We start from the raw sequence: 16669 nt of genomic DNA, 5'->3' as shown, positions 1-16669 counted from the left end.
CTATAGCTACTATGTGTTACAGAAAAGGAAGTTAATATCAACAGATGTTCTTAGAATACACTCCTTACTTCAACCTTGAACAAAAAGCAAGGCTTTGGTGGACATTGCTGAATATTACCCTCTTCCTTTTCAAAATGAATTATGAAATATTCTGAGAATGCAGAATTTGAGATACTTAAATTAGCTCCGCAGCAAAAGACACACACACCAGTCTAGAGATTCACATGTGCTTAAATGCATGCATGAATCTTTGCCTATGTTCCAGTGCTTGGACTTGATCTGTGCATTCTAGGGTATTTTTTGTGGAAACAGAAATACAGATCCATAAACAATTTCTGGGTAGTATCTGGATAATAGCCAAAGCACAGCTCATGCCACTTGGTCTGTTTTTCTGAGGACTTCTGGCTAATATTTAATGAAAGAGGTGTTATAAGAAAAACTGCTCCTTTCCCCTTATGAGGTACCCAAGGTCCCATATAGAGTCCTTATGTAGGTTCTTATCGGTAGGAGAAAATAACAGAGGCCAACCAGAGAATATTGAGAAGCAAAGCAGCTAGTAAGTCTGATCTTTATTGATCTGTTGCAACAGGGTACTCCCCTCACACGCAGGGGAGGAGGAGGAACCCAGAACAATGGCGCACAAGGCCTTATATAGACTTTTGAAATTGCCCAGACTGTAGCTCAAGACCACCCCCTAAAACATCATACATACATCACAGAAGGGACGACCTACAGCAGAAAACCTGTCTGCCAGGATACCTGATAATGGTCACTGACTGCTTTTACCTGGGCATCCTGGCCTTTCTTCACCATCCTGTGGTGGTAAATACTCAGTTCTTGAATCCAGGTCACAGGTACACCCTAAAGGTAAAGGGACCCCTGACCATTAGGTCCAGTCGTGACCGGCTCTGGGGTTGCGGTGCTCATCTCGCTTTATTGGCCGAGGGAGCTGGCGTACAGCTTCCAGGTCATGTGGCCAGCATGACTAAGCGGCTTCTGGCGAACCAGCGCAGCGCATAGAAACGCCGTTTACCTTCCCACTGGAGCGGTACCTATTTATCTACTTGCACTTTGACGTGCTTTTGAACTGCTAGGTTGGCAGGAGCAGGGACCGAGCAATGGGAGCTCACCCCTTCGCAGGGATTCGAACCGCCGACCTTCTGATCGGCAAGTCCTAGGCTCTGTGGTTTAACCCACAGCGCCACCCGTGTCCCTATTCATACACAAATATATACCCTTAAGACAGGATTTGTGAGCAAAGAGACAATGGGGAGGTTTTTCCATTTCCTTCCTCCTTACAAAGAAACATTTGAGGTCAATTTGGGAGAGTCAAAATGGTTTCAGGACTGTTTTCCTGTACTGTTTCAGACATGTGGTTTATAGATCCATACATGTGTTTGCCTGGTACATCCATGGACATTTTATATCTTAGACCTTATAATTCTCATAACAGAGGAAAATAATAATTAGTTGGGGGCAGTGGTGTATGGTAAATGGACTAGTTCCCTAAATGTTCCCAGTAAATTAAAGTATTAAAGCCTGGCGCTGAATTCCAATGGTTGGGGGAGAAATGTTCTTCTTTATAAGGCTGCTGAATTGAACTTCTTTATTCATGCAATTAATGAGGAACAACCTTGTTTACGTTGCAGATTCCACAACATACGCACATTTTCTGTTCAACGCATTTGACACAGATCACAACGGAAGTGTGAGTTTTGAGGTAAGGCTGTTTATTTCTGTTCTTGTCACCTGGTTTCTCTAGTAGGATCTGATCCATCCAAAGTTTAAAGTGCCTTTGATTCCAGTGAGAGGGTTAAGCATATTTTTCAGAACTCTCCCACAGAGTTCAACAGGGCTGCACTTCAGTTTTCTGAAGTATCATGACTTTTCAAAGTTTCATTTACAACAAAGAAGCTGAAATTTATAAAAAAGATAGATCAGAAAGGTCTTAAATGGAATGTGTTGTATCTATACTTGCAATCTGGATTTAGCAGGACTTACTCCAAGAAAAGGGACACGGGTGGCGCGGTGGGTAAAACCTCAGTGCCTAGGGCTTGCCGATCGCATGGTCGGCGGTTCGAATCCCTGCGGCGGGGTGAGCTCCCGTCTTTCGGTCCCAGCTCCTGCCCACCTAGTAGTTTGAAAGCACCCCTAAGTGCAAGTAGATAAATAGGTACCGCTTTATAGTGGGAAGGTAAACGGCGTTTCCGTGTGCTGCGCTGGTGCTGGCTCGCCAGAGCAGCTTCGTCACGCTGGCCACGTGACCCAGAAGTGTCTCCGGACAGCGCTGGCCCCCGGCCTCTTAAGTGAGATGGGCGCACAACCCTAGAGTCGGACACGACTGGCCCGTACAGGCAGGGGTACCTTTACCTTTACCTACTCCAAGAAAGAAACAGAAATTACTGTAAAAGCTCATAATTGTATCAATATTTTACTAAATATGCAAAGATTAACAGATGTTTTAATAGCATAGTAAAAGCCAATAAAATATTACCTTAGACAAATTCTGATTTATCTAGCCCTTCTACCTTCATTCCCCTGTTCCCTGATGAATTGATATCATTATGAAAAGGTTAAAATGAGTTCTGCTATGAAACAAGAGAAAGAAGGAAAAGGATGTGGAAAAGGGAGAACTTTTAATTTGCCAGGCTCAGTTCTTCATCTTCGACTTCCTTCATCTTCCAATACATTCCTTGTTTCTATATGTTATTCAAAATGTGAGATTAAAATAAGGTTAGTAGTGATTTTTTTTTTTTGCCATGAGGACGAGTGTTTTTCTTTTAAAATAGGGGTGATGTCTGCCAGAAGTGACCAGGCTTGGAATTCTAAAGTATTTGCTAGCAATATGCTGGATAAAGCATTTAAGGTTGTGACCCAAAAGCTCAGTCCCTTACATGTAAGCTGTTTTGACATCAGTGACATGTACATCTCTAAGTAAATGTTCTTAGGCTTAGATATAAATCTGCTATGTTGCTAGGGGTGAATAAATAATCTCCGTCTGGTTTCCTCAGATGACACAAGTGAAATATGCGTTAACCCTGTTGAAAAAAGAGAGACGCTGTTTGTTTACCGTGGTTCTCTTTTCCTCCGTCGAAGTGTTCCTTACACATTCTTTTCAACAGACAGGGGCGGAAATATAGGGGACCTATTGCTAGGTTTGTTTGATCACAGGCAATTCCCAGTCCTGTCCCTGGATGCTTGTGCGTCAACTCTCATGTCAAAATGGCTTTGGGAAAGCTCATGCTGCTGACCAGCAGAATAGCGGATGCCTTCATTTGCAGCTTGGAAACATCTCCTCTTTTCTTTCTAATCTCGGAGTGGCAGAGCCCAGAGAGAGGCTCGTGGCACCAACGCTTCAAAACAGATCCCCTTAAATCTTTTGTGTGCCTGTCTGCTGATCCTTCCTTTCTATTGTCTGGAGCAAAATATGACGGAGTAGGTTTTTTTGGCCATCTTTTTGCCTCCCTTATAGCTCAAACGGTATTTTGGTGCTTGTGAACGTTGTATGAAGAGCGGGAGATTTCTGAAAGGAGTATGAGTTTGAATAGGCATGGAGGAAAGCAAACAGGTTTACCAACAGAGCTATTTTCAGACGCAGTCCTATTAGCGTGCCAACCAGAACGACCAGATTCAGGTTTTTTGTTTCCTATCACAGAACAGAACAGCCACAAGAAAGCCGTAATTTTTTTGTTGGATTTCTTTAGGATGTTGTTGCATTATAATGTTTATAAAATGTAGGAACGCACCAGGCCTTCACAATCTTGGTCTTTGTTACTGGCTATGCTAAGAAAGTTATTTTCATTTTGCACAGGTCAACATGCACTAAGCTTCAGCAAATGTTCTATGTGTAAGTCCGATGAACGGTTCTAATCCTTGATTCCAACGAGTGCTAACCGGGCTGCCAGTGATTGTAGTGCCTCGTGGAGCCTCTTCCCTTGGGGTTTTAAGCTGATAAAATCAGGATGTGCCATGAATTAGCTAGATTGGGTTAGAGGTCGGGCAAAGAGTTTTGCTTTTTCCTGAGTTTTTTTTCTGATATGCAGAGCCCACAAGAGTATTGCTCATTGATCAACATCGAGGTCAGCAAATACAACCTCACCTTTCTTGCTCTGTTTGATGTAGCTTTTGCTTTACATAAAAAGATAAGGAGAGGCTTGTTGGATCAGGCCAAATGCTTGTCTACTATTTCATCCTAGTCTCACAGTGGCCAACCAGAAATAAATTCCCAGTAACTTTCAGATTACTTTTATTCCTCTTGGGATGAAGCTTCTATATTACTAAATTAATTGAGTTTATTGCCCATAGGCTAATGCACAAGTGCAGAAGAAGACTACTTTCTCATACAAAATTGGATGTACCACTTAATGCTTGTTCAATTTTAGGCCACCCTCCAGTATAAATAATCCCAGGGTGACTCACAGCTGTTTTTACACTTCTATTTTTATGTAAATTACCCTTCACTGATATTTTACATTGGAAATCACAGTCTAGGGAGGCCTTAAACAATGCTCTTAAATAATTTAATAATTGGTTGAATCCCCTTGCACCTTTAGAGCTTTTAAAACTTTTTACTAGTTGTGAATAAGCTAGTATCTTGTCTTGTTTGAATGTATCATTTAAAGTATATTTTTGGGGGAGGGGGAATGTTATGTCAAAAACGATAATCATGCAACAGACTTAAATACATGTTACTTTCGTCATTTTAAAAAAGAGAGAGCCAGTGTGGTGTAGTGGTTAAAAGCGGTAGACTCGTAATCTGGTGAACCGGGTTCACTTCCCCGCTCCTCCACATGCAGCTGCTGGGTGACCTTGGGCTAGTCACACTTCTCTGAAGTCTCTCAGCCCCACTCACCTCACAGAGTGTTTGTTGTGGGGGAGGAAGGGAAAGGAGAATGTTAGCCGCTTTGAGACTCCTGAAGGGGAGTGAAAGGCGGGATATCAAATCCAAACTCTTCTTCTTCTTCTATAATCTTGTTATCAGGAATTCTCTGTAATAAAATAGTTATTCACTGTATGTTCAATAGGCCAGTCCTGCATGCTCAGCCTTAGTTGCTTTTGTTATTTGTGCTTTTTCTTGCTAGGACTGGGATAGATCAATCAGTAGAGCATTAGACGCTTAATCCCAGGGTCACGAGTTCAAGTTGTGAAAAAAGATACCAGCATGGCAGGGGGTTGGACTAGATGACCCTCATGGTCCCTTCCAACTCTACAGTTCTGTTATTCTATACTTAGCCATTGGTCCCTAACTTTGGACTGTCGGCTTTCATGCTTTGGGTCTTCCATGCGAGGGAGGGAGGCAAAACTGCCATTCTGTTTTGAGGACAACCTTGTTTGGTTTTCGTTTCTGCAGATATTTTCTAAAAAGCAGCATTGTTATGATGGCAAATTTTGCATCTCAAGCACAGACACACGTGCACAGAGATAATAGAAGTATAGGGTCGCCAAGTCCAAACCTCTGCATTGCAGGACTCACAGCAAAATAGATGGAAATAGAGCTTTTATTAATCCACCATCTTGCTCTCTTTCAGGATTTTGTTATGGGCCTTTCCATTTTACTCCGGGGGACGGTGCAAGAAAAACTCAACTGGGCTTTTAATCTGTATGATATAAATAAGGACGGCTGTATAACTAAAGAGGTGAGGAGACCATTTCACTCACTGTAATTTGAAAACACTTGTCATTTCCCCCCAAAAAAAAATTTATTAGTTTTCACAATATTATAAACAAACAAACAAACACACAAGACAAACAAACATAAATCATAGCCTTATTGAAAATTACAGTTATTAACTTTGTTAAGTGACTTCCTCGCTTCCCTTTGGTTGAATTTCATTGCATGTCCTTTTAACGGTTTTCCAAATCCCAATTTTTATAAAATTTAACTTAAGCATTAACATCCTTAGATCTTCACCTTATGGAATTAAACATATTAATTCATCACTTAACATAAATAAAATCCTTAGCCCATTAAGTATCTGCAAGCTATTTTCAGTTAGTTTAACTTAGCAAATGTAACTACATAATCATTAAATTTATTCCATTCTTCCTGATACTCCTCCTCCTTCTGGTCGCGGACTCTTCTGGTTAGGTCGGCTAGCTCCGAAAAATCCATCATCTTCATCTTCATCACTTGTCATTAATTGCATGTAACGGGGCTGCTGTTTATTGGTTTTAGTAGATTAATTCCAGGACTAGGGACTTCCTGCTATCCCAAATGGCTGTAGTCTAAGAGGCGAATAACAGGATCCCTTGTATACAGAACATTGGGACTCACTCACCTCTGCTCCAGTGCGAGATCTCGTGATAACACTGCCAAATGCTTCTGCTTCAAGCATCTGCTTGGGTTGCTTCCGCACTCAAGCTAACCTCTCCATGCACACCAGTCACCTGCCCACCCAGGCTAAGTTATGCAAACAGCCAAATCAAGCGCTAAAGTTGCCGTCATTCCATTTCTGTCGGCCTGTGTGTACATTTGCAAGTTTGAGTACTCACTCGGAAAGAAAACTCTCTCCAAACAAGGGAGAGAAGAAGAAAATTCAGTATAGCAAAAGGCGGCAGGACAGCAAACCTACAAGAGGGAGTGAGCAAGTGTCCGATTTGGCCAAATAACCATTTGAAATGAAATTTAATTCAGATTTGTCCCTGCCAGCTGCTTGACTTTGTTTAGTGTTTTCTTTTCAATGCAAATTGAACCTCTGTTATAATAATAATAATAATAATTTATTATTTGTACCCCGCCCATCTGGCTGGGTTTCCCCAGCCACTCTGGGCGGCTTCCAACAGAGATAAAAAATACACTAAAATGTCACATATTAAAAACTTCCCTGAACAGGGCTGCCTTCAGATGTCTTCTGAATGTCAGGTAGTTGTCCATCGCCTTGACATCCGATGGGAGGGCATTCCACAGGGCGGGCGCCACCACTGAGAAGGCCCTCTGCCTGGTTCCCTGCAACTTGGCCTCTCGCAGTGAGGGAACCGCCAGAAGGCCCTCGGAGCTGGACCTCAGTGTCCGGGCAGAACGATGGGGGAGGAGACGCTCCTTCAGATATACTGGACCGAGGCCATTTAGGGCTTTAAAGGTCAGCACCAACACTTTGAATTGTGCTCGGAAACGTACTGGGAGCCAATGTAGGTCTTTCAAGACCGGTGTTATATGGTCTCGGCGGCCGCTCCCAGTCACCAGTCTAGCTGCCGCATTCTGTATTAGTTGTAGTTTCCGGGTCACCTTCAAAGGTAGCCCCACGTAGAGCGCATTGCAGTAGTCCAAGCGGGAGATAACCAGAGCATGTACCACTCTGGCGAGACAGTCCGCAGGCAGATAGGGTCTCAGCCTACGTACCAGATGGAGCTGGTAAACAGCTGCCCTGGATACAGATTTGACCTGTGCCTCCATGGACAGCTGTGAGTCCAAAATGACTCCCAGGCTGCGCACCTGGTCCTTCAGGGGCACAGTTACCGCATTCAGGACCAGGGAATCCTCCACACCTGCCCGCCTCCTGTCCCCCAAAAACAGTACTTCTGTCTTGTCAGGATTCAACCTCAATCTGTTAGCCGCCATCCATCCTCCAACCGCCTCCAGACACTCACACAGGACCTTTACCGCCTTCACTGGTTCTGATTTAAAAGAGAGGTAGAGCTGGGTATCATCTGCATACTGATGAACACCCAGCCCAAACCTCCTGATGATCGCTCCCAGCGGCTGCATGTAGATGTTGAAAAGCATGGGGGAGAGGACAGAACCCTGAGGCACCCCACAAGTGAGCGGCCAGGGGTCTGAACACTCATCCCCCACCACCACTTTCTGAACACGGCCCAGGAGGAAGGAGCGGAACCACTGTATGACAGTGCCCCCAGCTCCCAGCCCCTCAAGACGGTCCAGAAGGGTGTCATGGTCGATGGTATCAAACGCCGCTGAGAGATCCAGCAGAACTAGGAAACAGCTCTCACCTTTGTCCCTAGCCCGCCGGAGATCATCAACCAGTGCGACCAAGGCAGTTTCAGTCCCATGATGAGGCCTGAATCCCGACTGGAAGGGATCCAAATGGTCCGCTTCTTCCAGGCGTGCCTGGAGTTGTTCAGCAACCACTCGCTCAATCACCTTGCCCAAGAATGGGAGGTTTGAGACTGGGCGATAATTGGCCATCGTGGCCGCATCTAAAGATGGTTTTTTAAGAAGCGGTTTAATAACCGCCTCTTTCAGCGGGTCTGGGAAGGCTCCCTCACGGAGGGAAGCATTCACCACCCCACGAAGCCCATCGCCCAGTCCTTCCCGGCTAGCTTTTATAAGCCAGGATGGGCAAGGATCCAGGAGACAGGTGGTTGGCTTCACTCGTCCAAGCAGCCTGTCCACATCCTCGGAGGTAACAGATTGAAATTGATCCCACACAACTTGACCAGACAGGACTCTAGCACTCTCCCGCCCCGGCCCTGCTCCCACGGTGGAGTCTACTTCTTCCCGAATCTGAGCGATTTTATCTGCAAAAAAATTTGCAAAATCATTGCAGGAGAACATGTGGCCCGTACTGGGCCCCGATGTTACAGGTGGTTCCGCTAAATTGCGAACCACCTGAAAGAGTCTCCTGCTGCTGTTTTCTGCAGATGCAATAGAGGCGGTGAAGAAAGTCTTCTTCGCCGTCGCTATCGCCACTTGGTAGGCTCGACGTTGAGCTCTAACCCGTGTCCGGTCAGATTCAGAATGAGTTATCCGCCACCGGCGCTCTAGCCGTCTCAACGATTGTTTCATTGCCCTCAGATCCGTGGAAAACCACGGGGCTCTCCGGGCTTCATGCAATCGGAGAGGGCGCTTCGGAGCCAAACAGTCAATAGCCCTGGTTAACTCCACATTCCAGCGGGCCACCAGGGAATCGGCTGAAAGGCCATCAACATGGGATAAAGCATCTCCAACCACTCTCTGGAAACCATTTGGATCCATTAAGTGGCGGGGGCGGACCATCCGAATCGGTCCCACCTCCCTGCAGAGGGGATGGGTCGCGGAGAAGTCCAGTTGCACCAGGAAGTGATCTGACCATGGCACTTCTTTCGTTTCGATATTACTTAGTGTCAGATCACCAACATCCGTAGAGGTAAACACCAGGTCCAAGGCATGTCCGCGGCTATGGGTTGGGCCAGACTTATTCAGGGACAGCCCCATGGAGGCCATGCTTTCCACGAAGTCCCGAGCGGCCCCTTGTAAGGTCGTGTCGGCATGGATGTTAAAATCCCCTAGGACGACCAAGCTAGGTGTCTCCAGGAGAACATCCGCCACGACCTGAAGCAGCTCGGGCAGGGAATCCTTGGTGCAGCGGGGAGGTCGGTACACCAAAAGGAATCCTGTACTGCCCCTATTGCCCAACTTCCAGAACATGCACTCAGAAAACTGGGTCTTCCCAATAGGACGCCTGGTGCAAACTAATGACTTCCTAAAAATCACTGCAACCCCCCCTCCCCGCCCACATGACCTGGGTTGCTGTGCGTAAGAGAAACCTGGTGGACAAGCAGCGGCAAGGACAGGCCCATCTGCTTCATCCAACCAAGTCTCTGTTACACATGCCAGGTCAAGTCCTCCATCCATGATCAAGTCATGGATGGCAGTGGTCTTATGAATCATTGACCTGGCATTGCACAGCAACACTTTCAGGTCATGTGGGTATCCCTTGCTGATTCTAGTATTCATCCGGTCAGGACCAGACCCAGAGGCAGGGATAGTCCTCAGACAACGACTAAACCTGCCTCCTCTGTAATGACATGGTCTGGTCTTAGCGTAACTCCTCCTCCTACCCGTGATCACTGAGATCGGTTGTCCCAGTGAATTATCCCCTGTGAAGCATATCCCAGCCATTTTATGGGCTGGGGCCCATTCCCCGGCAGCCCTGACCCCTCCCCTTAAGAACAAAATAACCCCTTTAAGAAACAAACAAACAAACAAAAAAACACAAATAAGACAATATAAACAAAAAACAATAGAAATTACAAAAATTACAAAAACATAAAATCAAACAAATTCCCAGGCCCAATAAACATCCACCGCACCCCCCCCCCACATACAAAAAATTCAAAATAAAAATTTTAAAACATTTTAAAAGCACTCTGCACCCCTCCGGCAGTAACAGCAACTGTTCCAGTGAGGCCCGTCAGGCCCTGCCCCAGGCCAGATGGTGAGTGGCAGGAAGGAGCAGGGCCCTCAGACACTCACATGCAGGAGAGTCCTCCCGGGCAGCAGAGTCCAGCAGTCCTTTATGAGGCTTCAGGCCCTGCCCCAGGCCAGATGGTGAGTGGCAGGAAGGAGCAGGGCCCTCAGACACTCACATGCAGGAGAGTCCTCCCGGGCAGCAGAGTCCAGCAGTCCTTTATGAGGCTTCAGGCCCCGCCCCAGGCCAGATGGTGAGTGGCAGGAAGGAGCAGGGCCCTCAGACACTCACATGCAGGAGAGTCCTCCCGGGCAGCAGAGTCCAGCAGTCCTTTATGAGGCTTCAGGCCCCGCCCCAGGCCAGATGGTGAGTGGCAGGAAGGAGCAGGGCCCTCAGACACTCACATGCAGGAGAGTCCTCCCGGGCAGCAGAGTCCAGCAGTCCTTTATGAGGCTTCAGGCCCCGCCCCAGGCCAGATGGTGAGTGGCAGGAAGGAGCAGGGCCCTCAGACACTCACATGCAGGAGAGTATAAAGACCGAGTCTCCTTACTTTAAATGGAATTCACTCAGCATTCCAATAATGGAAGGGGTTTGCTATGATGGTTCCTGAAACAAGAGGCACAATGGGGTTTATCTCAGTCTTCTGCTTCCATCTGATGGCCATTTCTTACACTGCTTTTGAAAGAGGCAGGTGGAATATTAGGGGAAATAGTGTGCTCGGTCCCTGCTCCTACCAACCTAGCAGTTCGAAAGCACACAGTGCAAGTCGATAAATACTTCCTGCGGGAAGGTAAACGGCGTTTCTGTGCGCTGCTCTGGTTTGCCAGAAGCGGCTTAGTCATGCTGGCCACATGACCCGGAAGCTGTACTCCGGCTCCCTCGGCCAGTAAAGCAAGATGAGTGCCACAACCCCAGAGTCATCCGCAACTGGACCTAACAGTCAGGGGTCCCTTTACCTAGGTCAGATAAAATGCTTCTGTAGGCCTGTAAACATCTGATTTATCCAGAGCTGGCATTTCTACAGGAAAATGTGTTTCCGCTGCAACACCCAGCAACTTAAGAAATGTTGATTTCTAGCAGTTCATGTATTCAAGCATCAGGAACTACTTTTTCATCATTGCAAATGAAACACCTGCAATTTATTTTTGGGAAGGTTTTTCACTTCTATGCTAGCAAGGCTACTCTTTTCCCAATTGTGCATTCTCCACTGCATATTTTCCTGCTCACTTTAATGTTTTGTTCCCTCCCCAACAGGAAATGCTGGATATTATGAAAGCTATATATGATATGATGGGGAAATGCACTTATCCTGTTGTCAAAGAAGATGCCCCAAGACAACACGTGGAAACGTTTTTCCAGGTAGGTACGATTTGGGTGGGGAGAGTGAGCCAGGTGAAATGATGGTCATAGATAGTTATCGTATTGATGGTTTGCAGTGTGGCTATGTAACTTGCTCTTCTTGCTTTGTTGCCTATTCTAATTTGATTAAGCAAATCCCCTTCCTTCTTCATTTCCATTTTTGTCTTGCCTACTCTGCGAGTCTTTCATTTGGGTGGGTAAAATGTTTGAGACGCCCGCAAATTTGAAGCTCAGCACCTGTGATTTGTGAAAAGAAATACAGTGGTGCCCCACAAGACGAACGCCTCGCAAGACGGAAAACCCGCTAGACGAAAGGGTTTTCCGTTTTGGAGGCGCTTCGCTAAACGAATTTCTCTATGGGGTTGCTTCGCAAGATGAAAAAATCTTGTGAGTTCCCGCGGGGTTTTTTTGCTTTTTTTTTTTGCCCTTTCCCTAAGCGCTAAGCCGCTTATCAGCTGTTCCGCTGATAAGCCGCTTCTCAGCTGATCGCTAAAAGTGACCGCTAATAGCTCTAATCCGCTAAGCTGTCAATGGGCTTGCTTCGCAAGACGAAAAAAACGCTATACGAAGAGCCTCACAGAACGGATTCTTTTCGTCTTGCGAGGCACCACTGTATAAAATGTCGGCAAGTGTAGTAGTAGTTTATTTGGTAGCCATTATGCTATCACCTGTCCCCAAACCTGGCTTCTCATAGAAATGAAAGACGGCAGTCTTAACCGGAGAACGACATTACTTAAGCAAGCATTTCTTCTTTGGCAGAAAATGGACAAGAACAAAGATGGCGTGGTCACCATAGATGAATTCATTGAAAGCTGCCAAAAAGTGAGTAACCGGTATATTCGTAGTGCTTTGCTCTTATGACACAATACAAAACCGCAGTAGGAAGCTGTGGCACGTACAGTATTTCACAAATTATCCATATTTTAGAAAACACAATTATTATTTCATAGAATCATAGAGCTGGAAAGGCCATTGGGAGACCATGTTCACTTGTCCAGCTCCTTGCTCAGTGCAAGAAATCCAGAGGTGGTGCATATTCCAACAGATGTTGACTGAGGACTACCAGGAAGGGAGAGCTTCTACGTAACTGCTCAGTTCTTTATGTAACCAGAATCTCTCTCCTCCTGCAGCTTAGCTCATTAGATCTAGTCCTCCTCTCTGGGGCACCTAGTAACAAGGCTTCATCTTTTTCTATATGACAGCCCTTCAGGTATTTGAAGATAGTGTCAGCCTATCCTGCCCTGTCTTCCTTCCCCCAGGCTGAACATTCACAGTTTCCTTCTGTGAGAATCAATAAGAATCCAATATCCAGCAAGCGTTTCTCTAACATGCAACAGGGCAGGCCTTGGAGATCACACTGGATGTTGTTACTCAACATGCTCCTTAATTATTTGAGAAAATGTCAGCACATATAAAATGTATATCCGGTAAACCGAAATAGTTTTAACGAGATGCCATATAGACTGAAGCAGCAGTGGCACATTCAATAAAAAAGAACAGTCACTTTTCAGAGAAGGCCCTTTGATATAAAAACCCTTCACTTATCAATGGTTGTCCAAGCAATTTCTCTAAGCTGGAGAATAGTCTCTTCGTTCCCCATTTCATCAGTATAAATAGAACACAGAGGAAGGCCTTCCTCTGCCAAAGTCATATCTAGCGCTTGGCAAAGTTACCTTTTCCCCCTGTAGCCAAAGTGCACTGGAAAAATCAATGCACAGTTGGGAGGCTCATAACCAGGTGTTTTAAAGGTGTACATTAGGATGGAAATCATGTCAAAGCAAAACAGCAAAAACCCTAAATTTAAGTTGTTGGATATGTTATACCATAAGCCTGCAACCTACGCACCTTTAACTTGTGCTCATTCATCTTTATGCACATGGCAAAATAAATAAACAAACAAATAGGGGCAGAAACGGGGCAACGTTTGGGGGATATGACTTTGGCAATCCCAACCAACGGTCCCAATACGCTTTGACTATACGCCATTTTGGCTCTAGGCGTGATCCCCGGAACATAACCCCTGTGTAAGTTGCAGAATTACTGTATTTAAAGTAGCTTATTAATTCATTTGGATAAGACAACATTTTACTGAGAATAAAATGAACAAGCAAGTCACTTGCCTGTCAATAATCCCAAGACCTTTGCACTCGTTGGCCAAGAATAGGTAAGAAGAAATTTACCTTTTACCAATGAACTGTGTAGGATATTGCGTGCCTATTTCCCCTTGATTTCCAAAATGGTTTCTTTTTAAAATAAAAGCCAAAAGTTAAGGGAGAGGATCTGATCGACCTCAAACACAACCTGTGGCCCTGGTTGGCCTTCCCCTTTCCTTGCACATTGTGTGAGAGCCAGAAGTTTCCCACTGGCTTATTCTGCAGTAGCGGTTGTTCCGCATCTCAAGAACAGCAGAAGGTTGACATGGCTGCTGAACCTCTTAAGCCAATTCCTACAAAGTTCTATGCCTGTTGCCTCCATTGTGTTTTATCAAGATTTTGCTATAAACAGCAATGTATATTTGATAGACAGGGACGTGGGTGGCGCTGTGGGTTAAACCACAGAGCCTAGGACTTGCCGATCAGCAGGTTGGCGGTTTGAATCCCTGCGACGGGGTGAGCTCGCGTTGCTCTGTCCCTGCTCCTGCCAACCTAGCAGTTCGAAAGCACGTCAAAGTGCAAGTAGATAAATAGTTACCGCTCCAGCGGGAAGGTAAACGCCATGTCCGTGTGCTGCTCTGCTTTGCCAGAAGCAGCTTAGTCATGCTGGCCACATGACCCGGAAGCTGTACGCCAGCTCCCTCGTCCAATAAAGCGAGATGAGTGCCGCAACCCAGAGTCGGCCATGACTGGACCTAATGGTCAGGGGTCCCTTTACCTTTACCTTATATTTGATTGACAGACCCTGTGTGAGTTACATGTTTAATTTTTAGGCTTGTGATTGTAACTGTATGCCATCGCCAAACTTTAGCAGCTCCCCACAATGTTTTCTCTGTGAATTATTTGTGATAGACTGTAAGCAGCAGGTACTATTAGCAGAACAATGTGTCTTCAAATGTACTGGGGCCTGTATAGAACACTGGGCTGTGTAGCAGACCTGTGGCCTGCATCACATATAAACTAGGCTTTGTGCAGTTTTGCTCTAGTCAGCAGACTTGCAGGATTTGTGACAGTGGTATAGGAGAAATCTACTAGTCAAAGAAAATAATCAAAAATCCCACTTGGAAGACCCCAGCCCTCGGACATACACAAAGTAGGTACTAACTTTTAGCTGGTTACGATACCGAAAATTTATAAAGGGTGTGGTTTTTCAGCCTAAGGAGGAAAATATTGGATTAAAAATATTTCTGTCTTTTCACTTTCAGATTTTAAATCTCTTTCTCAGATGAGATGTCTCTTTCTTACAGGATGAAAATATAATGCGTTCCATGCAGCTCTTTGAAAACGTGATCTAACTCCACGCAGTTCTTTCTTCAATAAAAGGACGGTATACACAATCCTGCGACAACAAATCCATAATGCTGTTGCCACTTTTACCATAAAACAGGATTGCTCAGCTTTACACGGATGTGTATAACGCAAATAAGTTTCGTTTAATCAAAGCCTTCCTACGGAGACCGTATTTTTCCAGTAGTTGAGGTAAAATAGTTCTCTTAAACAATGCTCACGTAGTTGTCCTTAAAAAAAACTTCATTTGATTCAGAGAACAATCCAAAGAAACCAAAATGAAAACGGAATTATCGCCTCCAAAACTTCATAGAAAAGATCCAGGGGAGAGGAAGAGGGCAGGATCTGTTACTTGTTTCTATTAGAGGAGTTTATTAGCTATAAAACTCTTTCATTTTATACTCCCTTGTGTACAAACGCAATCTTACACAATTCTCAGTTAAAGGTATTACAGCTAATTACAGTTTGGGCACAATCCTCCTTGGGTGCAGTGGAGTCCTGTTTCCTCTGCCTTTCCCTTATGCTGACATCACAACAGATCATTACCGGAAAGGGGAAGTCTGCATGCATTGAGCCTGCCCATGTCCCCTATTCCCCATAATGATGCAGCGCATGGCATACTTGTCAAATGTATGTATGTGCCCAGAGCTGGAATGGACCCTAAGGGTCATCTAATCCATCCCTCCTCCAGAAGACACACAGACTCCATTATGCTCAGTGGAGAATCTGTCCGCATAAGGCTTGGCCATCTTTGCATAGTAACCTGCAATTATTTTTTTTAACTTCACAATCAACCCATTTTATAAAAGAATGTTCTTTTTTATAGTAAATGGATACTGGATCAATTTATTGAATGGTTGCCTATGGCAAACATCTTCCATCTTTAAGATCACCAGATTATGTAAAATTCTGTCTGAATTTTAACTAAAGTGTTACGCTCCCACATAAAGGACAGAAATTAGCTTTACAATGAGTGCTGCTTTCTTTAACTAAAGCAACTGCCTGAGGGAACTGAACTACTATTTTTTAACTGTGGGACCGGCCCAAAATTAGTAGTAAAAAAGGAACGAATGCATTTGTAAGTTTCTAAACACTCACTGCTCAGGATACATAGCAGTATAGAGTCATGCCGGACACTAGACTGCAAGTTTTGAAATTATTTTCCTCCTCTGACTATGGTGGAAGATGCATAAGTTCATTAGAACAGTTATGTAAAGAGCAGTGGTGGTAATGGGGTTTTTTGAAAAGGGGAGGCAACTTTTTTTTTCTTTAAAGGCTACTACAGGGAAGAGGGAAGAAGGATGGAGCAGCAATGGGTACAAGCCAGGCTCCCTTCCTCCCTGCCTTTTACACAGACATCATTGCTGAACTGTAGCCAGCAAAGAGGCGTCTCCCCCCCCCCCCTTCCAACATATTCAATCATTCTTACATACCTGCCCACAAGCATATAACTACTGGTACCAGACAATTGCAAACCTTAATTGTGACATTTCTGCACAAAGGATCTGAAGAGCTTACAGAAGTCCAAAGAGAGCTGCAAACTGTTTTTGCAAAAATATAAGTAAAGCAGGCATCTATTCTGGTGTAGAGATGGGAATGAGGCATGTTAAAGGCTGCTCTGCTATCACCAGTGTAGGAATATGAGTAGTACAATACATGTACACTTGAAATTTGCTGTAGTGTTTGTGAAAATTATATGTGCACTTTAATAAAAAAAATAAAATGAAAAATGCAGAATGGCGG

The 16669-nt window shown here is 44.9% G+C and overlaps 1 protein-coding gene and 1 long non-coding RNA gene across 14 annotated transcripts in view; one reads left to right on the top strand and one right to left on the bottom strand.

Annotated features, from left to right (window-relative positions):
* Positions 1-16663, top strand: part of KCNIP4 (potassium voltage-gated channel interacting protein 4) — a 405833-nt gene extending 389170 nt beyond the window's left edge. For all 13 annotated transcript variants that reach the window (XM_081876473.1, XM_081876478.1, XM_081876482.1 and 10 more), the window contains 5 exons: positions 1650-1720; positions 5529-5636; positions 11382-11486; positions 12246-12308; positions 14887-16663. In XM_081876473.1, the coding sequence (XP_081732599.1) occupies positions 1650-1720; positions 5529-5636; positions 11382-11486; positions 12246-12308; positions 14887-14934 (395 nt within the window). In that variant the 3' untranslated portion in view covers positions 14935-16663. The remainder of the gene's footprint in view (positions 1-1649; positions 1721-5528; positions 5637-11381; positions 11487-12245; positions 12309-14886) is intronic.
* On the bottom strand, positions 1714-4433 carry LOC309350040. Its single transcript, XR_014160279.1, has 2 exons — positions 2895-4433; positions 1714-1914 (listed from the first exon to the last, which is right to left on the bottom strand). It is a non-coding gene; the product is annotated as an uncharacterized lncRNA (long non-coding RNA).
* Positions 16664-16669: the final 6 nt, after the last annotated feature.

This window comes from Podarcis erhardii (assembly GCF_964252035.2).
Source record: "Podarcis erhardii genome assembly, chromosome: 9".
NCBI classification, from domain to species: Eukaryota; Metazoa; Chordata; class Lepidosauria; order Squamata; family Lacertidae; genus Podarcis; species Podarcis erhardii.
The sequence above is the reverse complement of the archived record's forward strand: the minus strand, read 5'-3'. Positions and strand labels throughout refer to the sequence as shown.